At 43.3% G+C, this 14,488-nt stretch overlaps 1 protein-coding gene across 2 annotated transcripts in view; it reads right to left on the reverse strand.

Moving 5' to 3' along the window:
- Window positions 1-1,913: 1,913 nt before the first annotated feature.
- LOC110517595 (collagen alpha-6(VI) chain) overlaps window positions 1,914-14,488 on the reverse strand; it is a 34,889-nt gene continuing 22,314 nt past the window's right edge. Inside the window, exons 18-39 of one of the 2 annotated variants that reach the window (XM_090222380.1) lie at window positions 14,344-14,442; window positions 13,400-13,462; window positions 13,033-13,098; window positions 12,755-12,808; window positions 12,608-12,643; window positions 12,413-12,475; window positions 12,218-12,280; window positions 12,033-12,095; window positions 10,765-10,827; window positions 10,581-10,631; window positions 10,149-10,184; window positions 9,956-10,018; window positions 8,681-8,743; window positions 8,449-8,484; window positions 8,310-8,346; window positions 8,146-8,157; window positions 7,359-7,852; window positions 7,150-7,249; window positions 5,307-5,972; window positions 4,872-5,129; window positions 3,748-3,795; window positions 1,914-2,902 (exon numbers count right to left, since the gene is read on the reverse strand). In XM_090222380.1, coding sequence (XP_090078506.1) covers window positions 2,712-2,902; window positions 3,748-3,795; window positions 4,872-5,129; window positions 5,307-5,972; window positions 7,150-7,249; window positions 7,359-7,852; window positions 8,146-8,157; window positions 8,310-8,346; window positions 8,449-8,484; window positions 8,681-8,743; window positions 9,956-10,018; window positions 10,149-10,184; window positions 10,581-10,631; window positions 10,765-10,827; window positions 12,033-12,095; window positions 12,218-12,280; window positions 12,413-12,475; window positions 12,608-12,643; window positions 12,755-12,808; window positions 13,033-13,098; window positions 13,400-13,462; window positions 14,344-14,442 — 2,625 coding nt within the window. In that variant the 3' untranslated portion in view covers window positions 1,914-2,711. Of the gene's footprint in view, window positions 2,903-3,747; window positions 3,796-4,871; window positions 5,130-5,306; window positions 5,973-7,149; window positions 7,250-7,358; window positions 7,853-8,145; window positions 8,158-8,309; window positions 8,347-8,448; window positions 8,485-8,680; window positions 8,744-9,955; window positions 10,019-10,148; window positions 10,185-10,580; window positions 10,632-10,764; window positions 10,828-12,032; window positions 12,096-12,217; window positions 12,281-12,412; window positions 12,476-12,607; window positions 12,644-12,754; window positions 12,809-12,961; window positions 13,099-13,399; window positions 13,463-14,343; window positions 14,443-14,488 lie in introns of those variants that run through there. The other variant, XM_090222377.1, reaches the window with a different exon arrangement.

Below are 14,488 nucleotides of genomic sequence, written 5' to 3' on the forward strand. Positions count from 1 at the left end.
TCATATGGTCAGATCATATCAAAATATAACTTTTTGGTAAAAACTCAACTCGTCGTGTTTGGAGGACAAAGAATGCTGAGTTGCATCCAAAGAACCCCATAGCTACTGTGAAGCATGGGGGTGGAAACATCATGCTTTGGGGCTGTTTTTCTGCAAAGGGACCAGGACGCCTGATCCGTGTAAAGAAAATAATGAATGGGGCCATGTATCGTGAGATTTTGAGTGAAAACCTTCTTCCATCAGCAAGGGCATTAAAAAAGAAACGTGGCTGGGTCTTTCAGCATGACAATGATCCCAAACACACAGCCCAGGCAACGAAGGAGTGGCTGCGTAAGAAGCATTTCAAGGTCCTGGAGTGGCCTAGCCAGTCTCCAGATCTCAACCCCATAGAAAATCTTTGGAGGGAGTTGAAAGTCCGTGTTGCCCAGCAACATCCCCAAAACATCACTGCTCTAGAGATCTGCATGGAGGAATGGGCCAAAATACCAGCAACAGTGTGTGAAAACCTTGTGAAGACTTACAGAAAACGTTTGACCTCTGTCATTGCCAACAAAGGGTATATAACAAAGTATTGAGATAAACTTTTGTCATTTACCAAATACTTATTTTCCACCATAATTTGCAAATAAAATCATTAAAACGTCCTACAATGTGATTTTCTGGAATGTATTTTTCTCATTTTGTCTGTCATAGTTGAAGTGTACCTATGATGAAAATTACAGGCCTCATCTTTTTAAGTGGGAGAACTTGCACAATTGGTGGCTGACTAAATACTTTTTTGCCCCACTGTATATATTTAGTATTTTTTTTACCGGCACCGCCAACGATGGGATGATTCAGGAGCCCACTCTCAAGGAGTGTAGACAGCCTGCTGCCGCTCTGCTAATCATCAAATGAGGGGAGGAGGTAGGGGGCCCACATGGGTAACTGGGGGGTCCTGCCTTGATTGGGTAACTGACTAATACATCATTTCTTTGTGTGAGTCGGGCTGGGCTCAAGAGGCAAAAACAAATGCAAATAAAAAATTGAAATCTTTAAAAAAGAAATCCTGCACAGGAGCCCACACCAACATAAAGTGTTTTATAGGGGTGTTAGGCCACGAGCTGCCAGAACAGCTTCAATGCGCCTTGGCATAGATTCTAGAAGTGGACCTAAACCATGCAAGGAAAATGCATCCCACACCATAACATATACTTTGTATCCCTCATTTACTCAAGTGTTTCCTTAATTTGGGCAGCTACTGGTATGCCTACAGCCGGGAAGGGCACAATTTGGGCAGCATATGCACCAAATATAGGCTACAGCTTGTTTCGTTGTGGCCATAGACAGATAATCCATAGAAGAGTTTTGGAATCTCTTACCCTGGCAATTTGACTGTTATACTCATGGGTACTAGCAATAGTCCTGATTTGAATGGGAACAGCCATCTATGGATTACATTTCTATGGTAGGTTGCTGCTGTAGGTTTGCCTTTTGCAGATTAAAAAATAATATTGTGGGAAAAAAACGTACAGTGTGGAAAGCAAATGCATACACCTGAAAGAAGACTAATCAGCCTGTAAAACCAATATAAATAAATTAAACTCCCATTTTTTTTGTGAACAGCAGCACTGTTTTAAAAAGTAGCTCATCTTGAGATAGGCTATCGCCACGACGACGCGTGCATCGGCCATCACCGTGAGTAGCCCTTGGCTTCATCATCATTAGGTGAGTCAGTGTTCCACTGAAAATGGTATTTAGTAACTTACTGTATGTATACATACGCATGTATTTCCTTCTAATATTGGACATATCTGTGTCTCTTCATTGGCCTGGGCTATTGTTATGATTTCTTAATCCGGCCCAGTATCCATTCAGAATCAATATCAGTAGAATAAGGTCATAAGAGCATCAAAAATACACTGACCGCTAGGGAATTTGTGTAGTTTTATTTTCAACACTTAGCATCAAATCAAATGTATTTGTCACATACACATGGTTAGCAGATGTTAATGAGAGTGTAGCGAAATGCTTTTGCTTCTAGTTCTGACAATGCAGAAATAACCAACGAGTAATCTAAACTAACAATTCCAAAACTACTACCTTATACACACAAGTGTAAAGGGATAAAGAATATGTAGATAAAGATATATGAATGAGTGATGGTACAGAACGGCATAGGCAAGATGGAGTAGATGGTATCGAGTACAGTATATACATATGAGATGTAGGGTATGTAAACAAAATGGTCAAGTTAGAGGAAACAGACACACAGTGCAACAAATCCTATTTACAAACACTGAGCGGATGACATACAGCCTGAATTTACATGTACGGTTAACATCCAAGTTAACAGTGCATTGCCTGGTGCTTGACTTGGTTTGGTAGCTGTTGATCTGTGATGATGGAAAATAGCCACAAGAGACAACAGGTTATTTCATTGCTTTAAAGTCCTTCTCACAAAAGCAGCAGTGCCCTTATGCATGTTTGTTGCATGACTGCATGAGAGTCAGATCCGTTACTTAGGTCTGCTTGAACAGACTTGAATAAAAGAGAGAAATATTCATACTTCTGTTTCAGTAATTTCCATTTTTACCCAAAAGGAGAACAACTAAATGCTAAAGATAAGGGCCAGAGTTATTTACACAGACAGTGTTGTTTTTGATGTTTACACCTTGAATGAGACATTTGTTTGGCTGGTTTCTGGCGTGATCTTCTTCAATTCACTCTAATCAGAATTTTACATGTGTGGAGTTCCTCCTCAGACAGAGGCCTTCACAAGCCTCCTGCGTCTCGAAACGGTTAGCGTTGCCGCCACAGCCGCCATACCAGAAACGGGAGCACTCGCTCTGTGTCGTGTCAAAGTACCACTTCAGAGTGTAGTTCTCACAACCTCCCTTGTCCTGTTTGAAGAAACATGCATCTGGGGAAGAGGGAGAGGAAACGGAGCAAAGGGGAGAAATGGGAGATAGAAAAAAGGGGATAGGATTCAGGAGAAAACAAAAGAAAGGGGGGAGAGGAAAGAGAGAGAGGAGAGGAAAGAGAGAGAGGAGAGGAAAGAGAGAGGAGAGGGGAAAGAGAGAGGAGAGGGGAAAGAGAGAGGAGAGGGGAAAGAGAGAGGAGAGGGGAAAGAGAGGAAAGAGAGAGGGGAGAGGAAAGAGAGAGGAAAGAGAGAGGAAAGAGAGAGGGGAGAGGAAAGAGAGAGGAAAGAGAGAGAGGAGAGGAAAGAGAGAGGAGAGGGGAAAGAGAGAGGGGAGAGGAAAGAGAGAGAGGAGAGGAAAGAGAGAGGAGAGAGGAAAGAGAGAGAGGAGAGGGGAAAGAGAGAGGAGAGGGGAAAGAGAGAGGAGAGGGGAAAGAGAGAGGAGAGGGGAAAGAGAGAGGGGAGGGGAAAGAGAGAGGGGAGGGGAAAGAGAGAGGGGAGGGGAAAGAGAGAGGGGAGAGGAAAGAGGGGAGAGGAAAGGAAAGAGAGGAGAGGAAAGGAAAGAGAGGAAAGAGAGAGGGGAAAGGAAAGAGAGGAAAGAGAGAGGGGAGAGGAAAGAGAGAGGGGAGAGGAAAGAGAGAGGAAAGAGAGAGAGGGGAGAGGAAAGAGAGAGGAAAGAGAGAGAGGAGAGGAAAGAGAGAGAAGAGAGGAAAGAGAGGAAAGAGAGAGGGGAGAGGACAAAGCCAAAGGTTGAGACTCATGCCTTTTACACTATTGTACAGACCCGAGCCTGCTGTCTTTTCACATGTATTATTGCATACACAATTAGAGAGAGATGTGGTCCTTACCCTGGTTAAGAACTGTACTTTCCTCTGTCCTCAGGAGGGTTGTGTGATCTGTGAACACATAACATTAGAAGAAAATCTCTGGCGTAGTGCTGTGAATGATGACCTCGCAGCTGACATGACAACACGACAACACGACAACACGAAACAACATGACAACTGACAAAAATGGCATCACAACTTTTGTCATTTCAAACCTGCAATTGCCATACTGTTTAAACAAGGTATATTACAGTCACTAATGTTAGGGGTTCAGCTCATTAGAATTATCTCAACTGAAAGCCTCCTGATTTGAGAATGCAAATAGAACAACTAGTGTTCTCTTCTCATGCAGCATTTTGTGATTCAGCATTTGACAAACATCACAACAGTCGTTGTAACTCAGATTGTGGCTAACAGAGCTCTACATCTATGACCTCCACATGATGTTCAGTAGAGGGCTGGGGGGACTTCCTGGAAGTGCCACACGTCTCAAAACATTCGTTTTCCGTGCTAAAACGGTTGGCGTCAGTGTCGCAACCGCCGTACCAAAAAGGCAAGCATGCACTGTTGTAACTTTAATGTGTTACAGAGTTAATGTTTAAGTTTATTCTTTGAGCTGTATCTAAAGATATTTCTTTAGATTTATTTGCATATGTAATTGTATTGGGTTGTGTTGAATTACGCTTTTTGACTGCAAGTCCCAGAATGCATTGCGAGAGGAAGGAGAGAGAACGCGCCAATTATGTGCAGGTGCAGTGGATTGTGGCTGTCTTTCCGATAGCATCTTACCTGCATTGCTCTGTACCAAAACAATTGTTGTTAAATGTAACGTAAACAAGTATTCTTACTAAAAGAAGCTTTCGTATCAAACCCGACGTCCCGAGTCATTACTTTGAAGTTAGTTCATCTAAAATGCACAGAGCATTTTGTTAAAGTGCCATCGCTGGCCATAGTCCCCGCAGTTAGTGTCACTGTCCACATCCAACTTACAGTGGGCTAAAAGCAGAACAAGCAGGTTTGTAAATGGGGAGGAAGATATGCAGTATGAGGTTGCAAACTGAGACTACTCATGCAGTGGGATACGAGGGAACGTGAGGGAGAGAGGGAAATAGAAGTTCTGTTATAAATGTGGGGTTACTGATTACCATTAGAGTTTGGCTGTGGCCGGGGGGGTGAAGTGGCTCCATCTCCCCTGGAGAAGGCATGTATAGTGTCAACCTGGTCAAGAGCTATCTGAGTCGGAAATACACCAGTGTGCTCCAGGAACTCCTCCTCATCTGTGTACTCCTCTTCCACTTTCCACAGATCCCACTCTGCCTGTCCTTGTCCCTGTCCGTGTTCCTGTCCCAGCATCAGATCACACTTGAGTTTGAGATGGGCAGGAGGGTAGCTGTTCCCTCCCTCTGAAATAGTGAGGGAGAAGTGAGAGAGTTAGGACACACAGTAACACTGCCTTGGCAGCAGCTAATGGGGATCCCTAATAAATACAAATGCAAATGTTAAAATGTATGATTTGTTCTGGCATAATTATCTCTCCCTCAAGAGACAACCAGATGAAGAAGCATGCTATTGTTCCTTACTACTGAGGACCCTGAGGAAGGCCCTGAAGAAGCGCTGTGCGTAGCCTCTCTCCCACTCCTTCACATGCCACAGATGGAGCAGGTGCTGCTCTGACGGCGTGCTCGCCAACTCCTCCACCTGAGTGCTGTTGTAATGGTCGCCCACTGCGATCACAAACAGGGAAACGCCCTGACACTTGGCCTTCTGGGAAATGTAGGCCAGCTTGGCCTGGTCCCAGTGGGCTGTCTCGGCCCCCACCACAGCCAGCACCACTCTACTCTTCCTGGGCCTGGTGGCCTTGAGGAACACCTTGCTCAGAGCGTACTCCAGGGTCTGCCCCAGAGACGACACTCCTCCCTGCTGCTGCATGCTCCTCAGGTGTGTCTGTAGACCAATGTGGTTGTGGTACTTCTGCAGGTCAAACTCTACCGTGACGGCCTGGGAAGTCTGGGGGAGCAGAGAACTACTGGTCTGGAGAAGGGCCACTCTGGCCCGGCCGTCAGCCACGCTGGGTTTGGGGCTCCAGGCTACCTGCTTCACCACTGAGCCCAGAAGCTCCTGGACGCCAGCGTACTGATCGGCCCGGATCTCCCTTGAACCGTCCACCACCAGGGTCAGGTCCATATCCACCACCAGGGGCCGCTGAGCGTCAGTAAAATCACACCCCTGGGCTGGTTTACAGTGGTCTGATGGACACACAGAGTGTAGTAGTAGTACAGTAGTAGTACAGTAGTAGTGCAGTAGCATCAGTAGTAGTAGTACAGTAGTAGTACAGTAGCACAGTAGCCTCAGCAATAGTCGTACAGTAGTAGTGTAGTAGCATCAGTAGTAGTAGTATAGTAGTAGTGCAGTAGCAGTAGTACCAGTAGTAGTAGTACAGTAGTAGTACAGTAGCAGTAGTACAGTAGCATCAGTAATAGTAGTACAGTAGCATCAGTAGTACTGTAGTAGTAATAGTATTAGTAGTGCAGTAGCATCAGTAGTAGTATGAGGAGTAGTACAGTAGCATCAGTAGTAGTAGTAGTACAGTAGCATCAGTAGTAGTACAGTAGAATCAGTAGTAGCACTGCAGAAGTACAGTATAATCAGTAGTAGTACTGTAGTAGTACAGTAGCATCAGTAGTAGTATTAGTTGTAGTACAGTAGCATCAGTAATAGTAGTAGTAGTAGTATTAGTAGTAGTACAGTAGCATCAGTATTAGTAGTAGTAGTATTAGTAGTAGTACAGTAGCATCAGTAGTAGTACAGTATAATCAGTAGTAGTACTGTAGTAGTACAGTAGAATCAGTAGTAGTAGTAGTAGTACAGTAGCATCAGTAGCAGTACTGTAGTAGTACAATAGAATCAGTAGTAGTAGTAGTAGTAGTAGTATTAGTAGTAGTACAGTAGCATCAGTAGTAGTGTATTAGTAGTAGTAGTTGTAGTATAGTACAGTAACATCAGTAGTAGTAGTAGTAATGTAGTAGTAGTAGTACAGTAGCATCATTAGTAGTGTAGTAGTGTAGTACAGTAGCATCATTAGTAGTGTAGTAGTAGTAGTAGTACAGTAGCATCAGTAGTAGTGTATTAGTAGTAGTAGTAGTAGTATAGTACAGTAACATCAGTAGTAGTAGTAGTAATGTAGTAGTAGTAGTACAGTAGCATCATTAGTAGTGTAGTAGTGTAGTACAGTAGCATCATTAGTAGTGTAGTAGTAGTAGTAGTAGTAGTAGTAGTACAGTAGCTTCAGTAATAGTGTAGTAGTAGTAGATAATTATTTATGCCCAAGGGGAATATTGGTTCTACAGCAGAATTAACCATAAAAACTAAGACATACATTGATACCAAATAAGACTATATTTTATTTTGTCCCTGTGTGCTTACCGTAGCAGATGACGCAATTTTTGATTCTTGTCAGCACAGCATTTTGGTCCTGTGACCTATCCACCAGCCGAACAAGGATGAAGCTGCCCGTGTCATCAGCCTGCGCCACAACAAAACAAAAACATACATGGGCTGCATTTCAATTCACCAGCCTTTCCGCTGCCCTGTTCACTATCCCATAACCAGAAAGCATCTGTTTGCAATTGTACCTCAAAAGCCCGTTGAACATCGGGGGAGTTCTTCAGTGCGATGACAGCAGGAGCGATGTTCAAGGCCTTGAACTCCATGGCGGCCGTGACGATGGCAGCGCTGTCCACAGAGGGCCCGTTGGTGAAGAACACTGCCACCTTCCTCATCGTCAATGCTTTACGGGTTCGCTTGAAGACATGGCGCCCCACAAAGCGCATGGCCTCCCCAAGATGGCGCTGGTTGGACTTTCGTTCCAGTGCAATGTTTTGGATGGCCTCCAACAACTCCGGCTTGCGTTGGTAGTCCTGGAATCGGATCAGGTACTTGGTGTTGGCACTATAGGATACCACGGCAACACGTGCACCCGTCGGGCAGTTGCTCTCGGCGATGGCAACGTCATCCAATATGGAGAGGAGAGCGGAGCGCATCCTCTCAAACGTGGCAGGCTCCACATCCTGTGACATATCCAGAGCAAAGACCAGCTCTGTGGGGTAGGCTGGGCACGCTGCCTGGCCTGGGGGATAGAGTGAGAGAGGGACAGAGAGAGACAAGGGGAGAGGAAGGGAGAGAGGGACAGAGAGAGAGGATAGAGGAAGGGAGAGAGGTACAGAGAGAGGGAGAGAGAGGGAGAGAGGTACAGAGAGAGAGAGATGGGGAGAGGGAGAGAGGGGGTGAGGGGGGCAATGGTATTTTTAAATGACACCCATTCATAACATCACTTTGCCAAGAGTTCTGGTTTGATTACACCAGAATCTTCAGTCAAGTACATACATTTATTTGGACGATGAAGGGTTAATGGAGACATACCTTGAGAGCATGCTGTTTGGGGGAGAAAAATATCATAGTTTAGAGACAAAATTAGGAATGAATTCATCTTTGCTTATGAAAACATGACCTTACCAGCAATAAAGCAATTGACACAGCAGATCTTTTCTTACAAAAAATATAGAGTAGGAATACCAAGAGCTTACCACAGTTATCACGGATATAGGTGGTCAGCTGGCATTCCTAGGGAGACAAATAAAATAACATGTTAAATAGCTCTCAAGATTCTCTACATAAAATGTTTTAGAGTTAAATTGGAACAAAAATCAGACAGAATACACATACAGACATGGCTCTCTCTCCTGGTCTGCCTCTAGAGCCCTAGATAGAAATAGAGAATTAGTCAGAAATCCACATGGAAACAGTGAATATCTTACCAATACTTATATCTTACAATACAACCAAAACTACAACTACTATTATTTTCACTTGAAACAAATAACAATAATAAAACAACTAATACATGAGATTTGTAAAGTTCCTTTAAAAGATCCAAAAACGCAAATGAAATACTAACAGTGTGTCCCGGTGGTCCAATGGATCCGGGATCTCCTGACTCACCCGATCTGCCCGAGTTCCCCTGGTTCAATCACATCGTAACATATGGCCATTTTAACAGAAGATTGTATACATGTCAACACATATTAGTACCTGTGGCACAAGCAAATGTCACACATAAGCAGTGGTGTTAGACACTCTTTGACTCAAGCATAGAGACTCTATGTGTGAGTATATACAGTTCTGGAGGGTGACACTTTAGTCCCACGAAGATAGTTTGTAGATGTTCAATAACTGTCAACAACATATCAACTAACTATCCACTAACCCTAGCCCTTACCCTTATTCTAAAACTAACCCTTACCCTTATTCTAAAACTAACCCTAGCCCTTATTCTAAAACTAACCCTAGCCCTTACCCTTATTCTAAAACTAACCCTAACCCTTACCCTTATTCTAAAACTAACCCTAACCCTTATTCTAAAAGTAACCCTAACCCTTATTCTAAAACTAACCCTTACCCTAACCCTTATTCTAAAACTAACCCTAAATCAAAACCTAACCCTATCCCTAACTGTAACCTTAACAAGCAGTTGCTTATCAACAGATAGTTTGTTAACAGTATGACCATATGTAGAGCATCTACACTGAGTGTCCAAAACATTAAGGACAGCTTGCTACTATTGAGTTGCACCCCCTTTCGCCCTCAGAACAGCTTCCATTCGTTGGGGCATGGACAGTACAAGGTCTCCAAAGCGTTCCACAGGGATGCTGGCCCATACTGACTCCAATGCTTCCCTCAGTTGTGTCAAGTAGGCTGGATGTCCTTTGGGAAGTCGACCATTCTTGGTCCAGAAAACTGTTGAGCTTGAAAAACCCAGCAGCATTGCAGTTCTTGACAGAAACCGGTGCGCCTAGCACATACTACCATACCCTGTCCAAAGGCAATTACATCTTTTGTCTTGCCCATTCACCCTCTGAATGGCACACATGCACAATCCATGTCTCAAGGCTTAAAAATCCTTCTTCAACCTGTCTCCTCCCCTTCATTTTCACTGATTTAAGTGGATTTAACAAGTGACATCAATATGGGATCATAGCTTTCACCTGGATTCACCTGGTCAGTCTATGTCACGGAAAAAGCAGACGTCAATGTTTTGTACACTGGGATTATCCAAATAAAGTGTGACCGTTCTGGGCACAAAAAATGTAGCGGTATTGACTTAACAATTACAGCAATGCATGTGCAACAGGACACTCTGGGGTCTTCTAGCGATAGTGTGTGTGAGTCTCACCCCTCTGCCTCGGTTTCCTTTGGGGCCTGGACCTCCTTTGACTCCAAAATCACCACTTTCACCCTGAAGATGACAAACAGGAAAAGGGGATTGTTTACTTTTTGTGAGATTCAGAATGCAATGTGCCATGATTGGATTCCAGCCTTGTTCTCTTATCCATTCTGAAAGGGGAGATTTTATATCAATAACTGACCTGTAATCCAGGGTAACCATGGAAACCAGGCTCTCCCTTTAAAGTAATCACAAAACACAAGGAATAATTTATTAGTGTCCATCAAACATGTCTGGAATACAAATCTACTGTATATTAAAATCCTTTCATTTGAATGAAAAGATAATAGGCAGAATCTAGCACACAACCAGATCTGATTAGTGAAGGTGCTGGAGGAATAAAACGACACTAGAGAAGTAGGAAAAAGTCTCTGAACACTTCCAGTCAGATGCACATTTATTTCATTTAGCTGAGCTTTCGGTCAGTCGACCATCATTTAGATGAAAATAGACATTTTATTTTATAATCTACTAAGTACATGAACAATATTTTCCAAAGGGGAAAACCTCATCAACTACTAGGATGTCTATGGACAGCAGCTGTTGATCTGAGTACTGAGTAAGTGTACCTTACCTTCATTCCCTGGGGTCCGGGAGGCCCATGGCCGTCACTGCCATCAAGACCCTGTATTAAAGAAAACACACCATCACGTCCCATTCTTACATGACCTTACAAACACATACAGTCTTGCAGTGTGTGTACAGCATGTGTGTGTGTACCTGCAGGTGAAGTGTGTAATGACAAGGCAACACCTTACCGGCATCCCTCTTGGCCCAAGTGTTCCAAGGGCTCCGTTGACTCCGAGGTCCCCAGGTTGGCCCTGTGAGGAAACCACACAGTATTGGGTTGGAAGAAGGGCTATAAAACATTATTTTAAAGGCATTTTTTAATGTATACTTTCTATGTGTAATATGTTTCTGTTGCTCTGCAGGCCTGGTAACAAATTGTCCTACCAAGACGGCCAATGTTTTGTATTGTAATGTATTACATACAGTGCCTTGCGAAAGTATTCGGCCCCCTTGAACTTTGCGACCTTTTGCCACATTTCAGGCTTCAAACATAAAGATATAAAACTGTATTTTTTTGTGAAGAATCAACAACAAGTGGGACACAATCATGAAGTGGAACGACATTTATTGGATATTTCAAACTTTTTTAACAAATCAAAAACTGATAAATTGGGCGTGCAAAATGATTCAGCCCCCTTAAGTTAATACTTTGTAGCGCCACCTTTTGCTGCGATTACAGCTGTAAGTCGCTTGGGGTATGTCTCTATCAGTTTTGCACATCGAGAGACTGAAATGTTTTCCCATTCCTCCTTGCAAAACAGCTCGAGCTCAGTGAATAATTTTGCACGCTCAATTTTTCAGTTTTTGATTTGTTAAAAAAGTTTGAAATATCCAATAAATGTCGTTCCACTTCATGATTGCGTCCCACTTGTTGTTGATTCTTCACAAAAAAATACAGTTTTATATCTTTATGTTTGAAGCCTGAAATGTGGCAAAAGGTCGCAAAGTTCAAGGGGGCCGAATACTTTCGCAAGGCACTGTAACTGTAGGTCAAAGGTAATGGAATATTTAGAAGATGCAGAGTTTGAGGGTTTGAGAGGACGAGCGTACTAAAAGTCCTAATGGTCAATAGGGAATTATAAATAGGAGTTGGGTTTCAGTTCAACATCTGTTTAGAATCTGTCGAATGTCACTCCTGAACTCAGAGTGACATGTGCTACGTTCTGTACATGGAGTCTGGGGCAGGATACTATTTATTTGGCCATTGGCCAAGTTGTACTGCAAGGACTTCAGATTGGTCAACCCTAAACTAGGATGGGGGTTATTAAATGGCATCTTGTTCCTTTGTTCAGTGGGGAAAAGCTGAGGACAGGGGAGACTGAACATCTGAACATCTACCTCCCAGCATAACATCTTGATTTATCCTTCTCAAATAAACCTATTTTTCTCATCCCTGATTTGCTTTGTAGTTTGTGTTATTGAAGAATAACATAAATTGCTAACAAAGGCAATGCACCTTCTGTCCATTCATCCCTCGTCTTCCTGTTGATCCTTTGCCACCCATAGTTCCAGGTGTGCCCTGAGGGAAAAGCCATTCATACGCCATCATTACATGTCAACATCACATAACAGTAGGATTTATGTATCAGGCATCCTCAATGTGGTGAGATGGGATGGAAGTAGAAAGGTAAAAAAAGTGACCTGAGGTCCAGGTAAACCCTGCAGGCCCCTGGGTCCGGGCTGGCCCAAGTCTCCTCTTATACCCTGTGCACACAGGAGAGAAACATGTTCAGCAACAGTAGGTATTGGGGGGACTGTTCCAAATGCAACAGAAGTGCATCAGTAGTAGCATTACTGAGGAGTTGTGGATGAGGGGAATGGGTATATATTACTTACCTGTGGTCCAGAAGGGCCAGGAATTCCTTGGAGGCCTACATCTCCTGGATCCCCTGGTGTTCCCTAGACACACACACAGGCAAACATACACACAAAACACACATACACACACAAAGAACACAGTAATGGGTACATACAGTAAATATAGATAGTAATCCTAGGGACTGTTATTCATGAAGTAGCTGCCTACTGTACATTTGGACCAGGGAGACCTCTTCTTCCTTGAGGACCCTACAAAGCAGGACACAGGACATAATCATCACTTGACAATTGACCAAAAAGGTGAGACAACATCAGTATAACAGGACAAGGACAGCTTAGCAGAAATGAAACTTCGCTCACTGGGTTTCCAACGATTCCACTTTCTGCTCGACTGCCCTCTTCTCCTCGGTCTCCCTGTCGGTGTGGAAAGGGAGACAAGAGAGAAAAGGTGTTTTTGAGGGAGAGAGAGGATGAGAATAACAGCAGTGTTGTCACCCTCCAGGACGGTAAGGGAATCCTGCTTTACTCACTAGAAAGAGCCAGTCAAAATGATCTGGTACTTGCAAATGAACTTGGTGAATAAGCGATTCTGATTCTTAGATCAGTACATTGACAGTGGCCAACTACAAGCTACATACCGGTAGTCCTGGGTTTCCCCTTCCTCCTTTGGGACCCGCGACAATGCTGTCCACTCCAGAGTCTCCCTAAAAGACCAGAGACTAACTTTTAGTAGCAGTTAGAAAATAAGATATAGAAACACAGCATTTGTTACAGTCTAAACCACAACTGTCAAACACATTCCAAACTCGTTCCGAGTCTCTGTGGGTTTTTGCTCCTCCCTTGTACCTGATTGATGAATTAAGGTCACTAATTAGTGAGGAACTGCCCTCCTCTGGTTATCTAGATCTTAATTGAAAGGAAAACCTAAAACCAGCAGATACTGGTCCTTGAACCATCGTAAATCATTTGCACTGTTAAATGGCGTCCATAGTTTATGTGACTTACAGGGTCACCTCTAAGTCCACGCTGCCCCTTCACTCCTGGCTCTCCTATGAGGCCGCTGTTGCCCTGCAAGAGAACCCACCATCAATAGGTTAGACATTAGAGAAGAGAATCTAGTAAGAGTAGGATATTGGGGACATAGGAGAAGTATATTGGTGACAGGAGAATGACATTAGTGATATAGGAGAAGTAAACTGGTGACATAGGAGTACTATACTGGTGACATGGAAGTAGTATATTGGTGACATGGGAGTAGTATACTGGTGACATAGGAGTAGTATACTGGTGACATAGGAGTAGTATACTGGTGACATGGAAGTAGCATATTGGTGACATGGAAGTAGCATATTGGTGACATGGAAGTAGCATATTGGTGACATGGAAGTAGCATATTGGTGACATGGAAGGAGAATATTGGTGACATGGAAGTAGCATATTGGTGACATGGAAGTAGCATATTGGTGACATAGGAGTACTATACTGGTGACATGGAAGTAGCATATTGGTGACATAGGAGTAGCATATTGGTGACATAGGAGTAGTATATTGGTGACATAGGAGAACGATATTAATGACATAGGAGTAGTATATTGGTGACATAGGAGAACGATATTAATGACATAGGAGTAGTATACTGGTGACATGGAAGTAGCATATTGGTGACATAGGAGTAGTATATTGGTGACATAGGAGTAGTATATTGGTGACATAGGAGAATGATATTAATGACATAGGAGTACTATACTGGTGACATGAAAGTAGTATATTGGTGACATAGGAGTAGTATATTGGTGACATAGGAGTAGTATATTGGTGACATAGGAGTAGTATATTGGTGACATATGAGTAGCGTATTAATGACATAGCAGTAGTATATTAATGACATAGAAGTAGTATATCAGTGACCTAGGAGTAGTATATTGTAGAATATGAGAAAATGTGTTTACTGGTCTTCCTGGGTTTCCTCTCTCTCCTGCAGCTCCAGCTGTTCCAATCAGACCCTGTTCACCGTCAACCCCATCAAGGCCTTGGTCTCCATCATTACCCTGCCATGGTAATGTGCACACTGATTCACAACACACTAAACAACAG

Source organism: Oncorhynchus mykiss, chromosome 3, assembly GCF_057628025.1.
Source record: "Oncorhynchus mykiss isolate SJ-2025 chromosome 3, ASM5762802v1, whole genome shotgun sequence".
Classification (NCBI taxonomy): domain Eukaryota; kingdom Metazoa; phylum Chordata; class Actinopteri; order Salmoniformes; family Salmonidae; genus Oncorhynchus; species Oncorhynchus mykiss.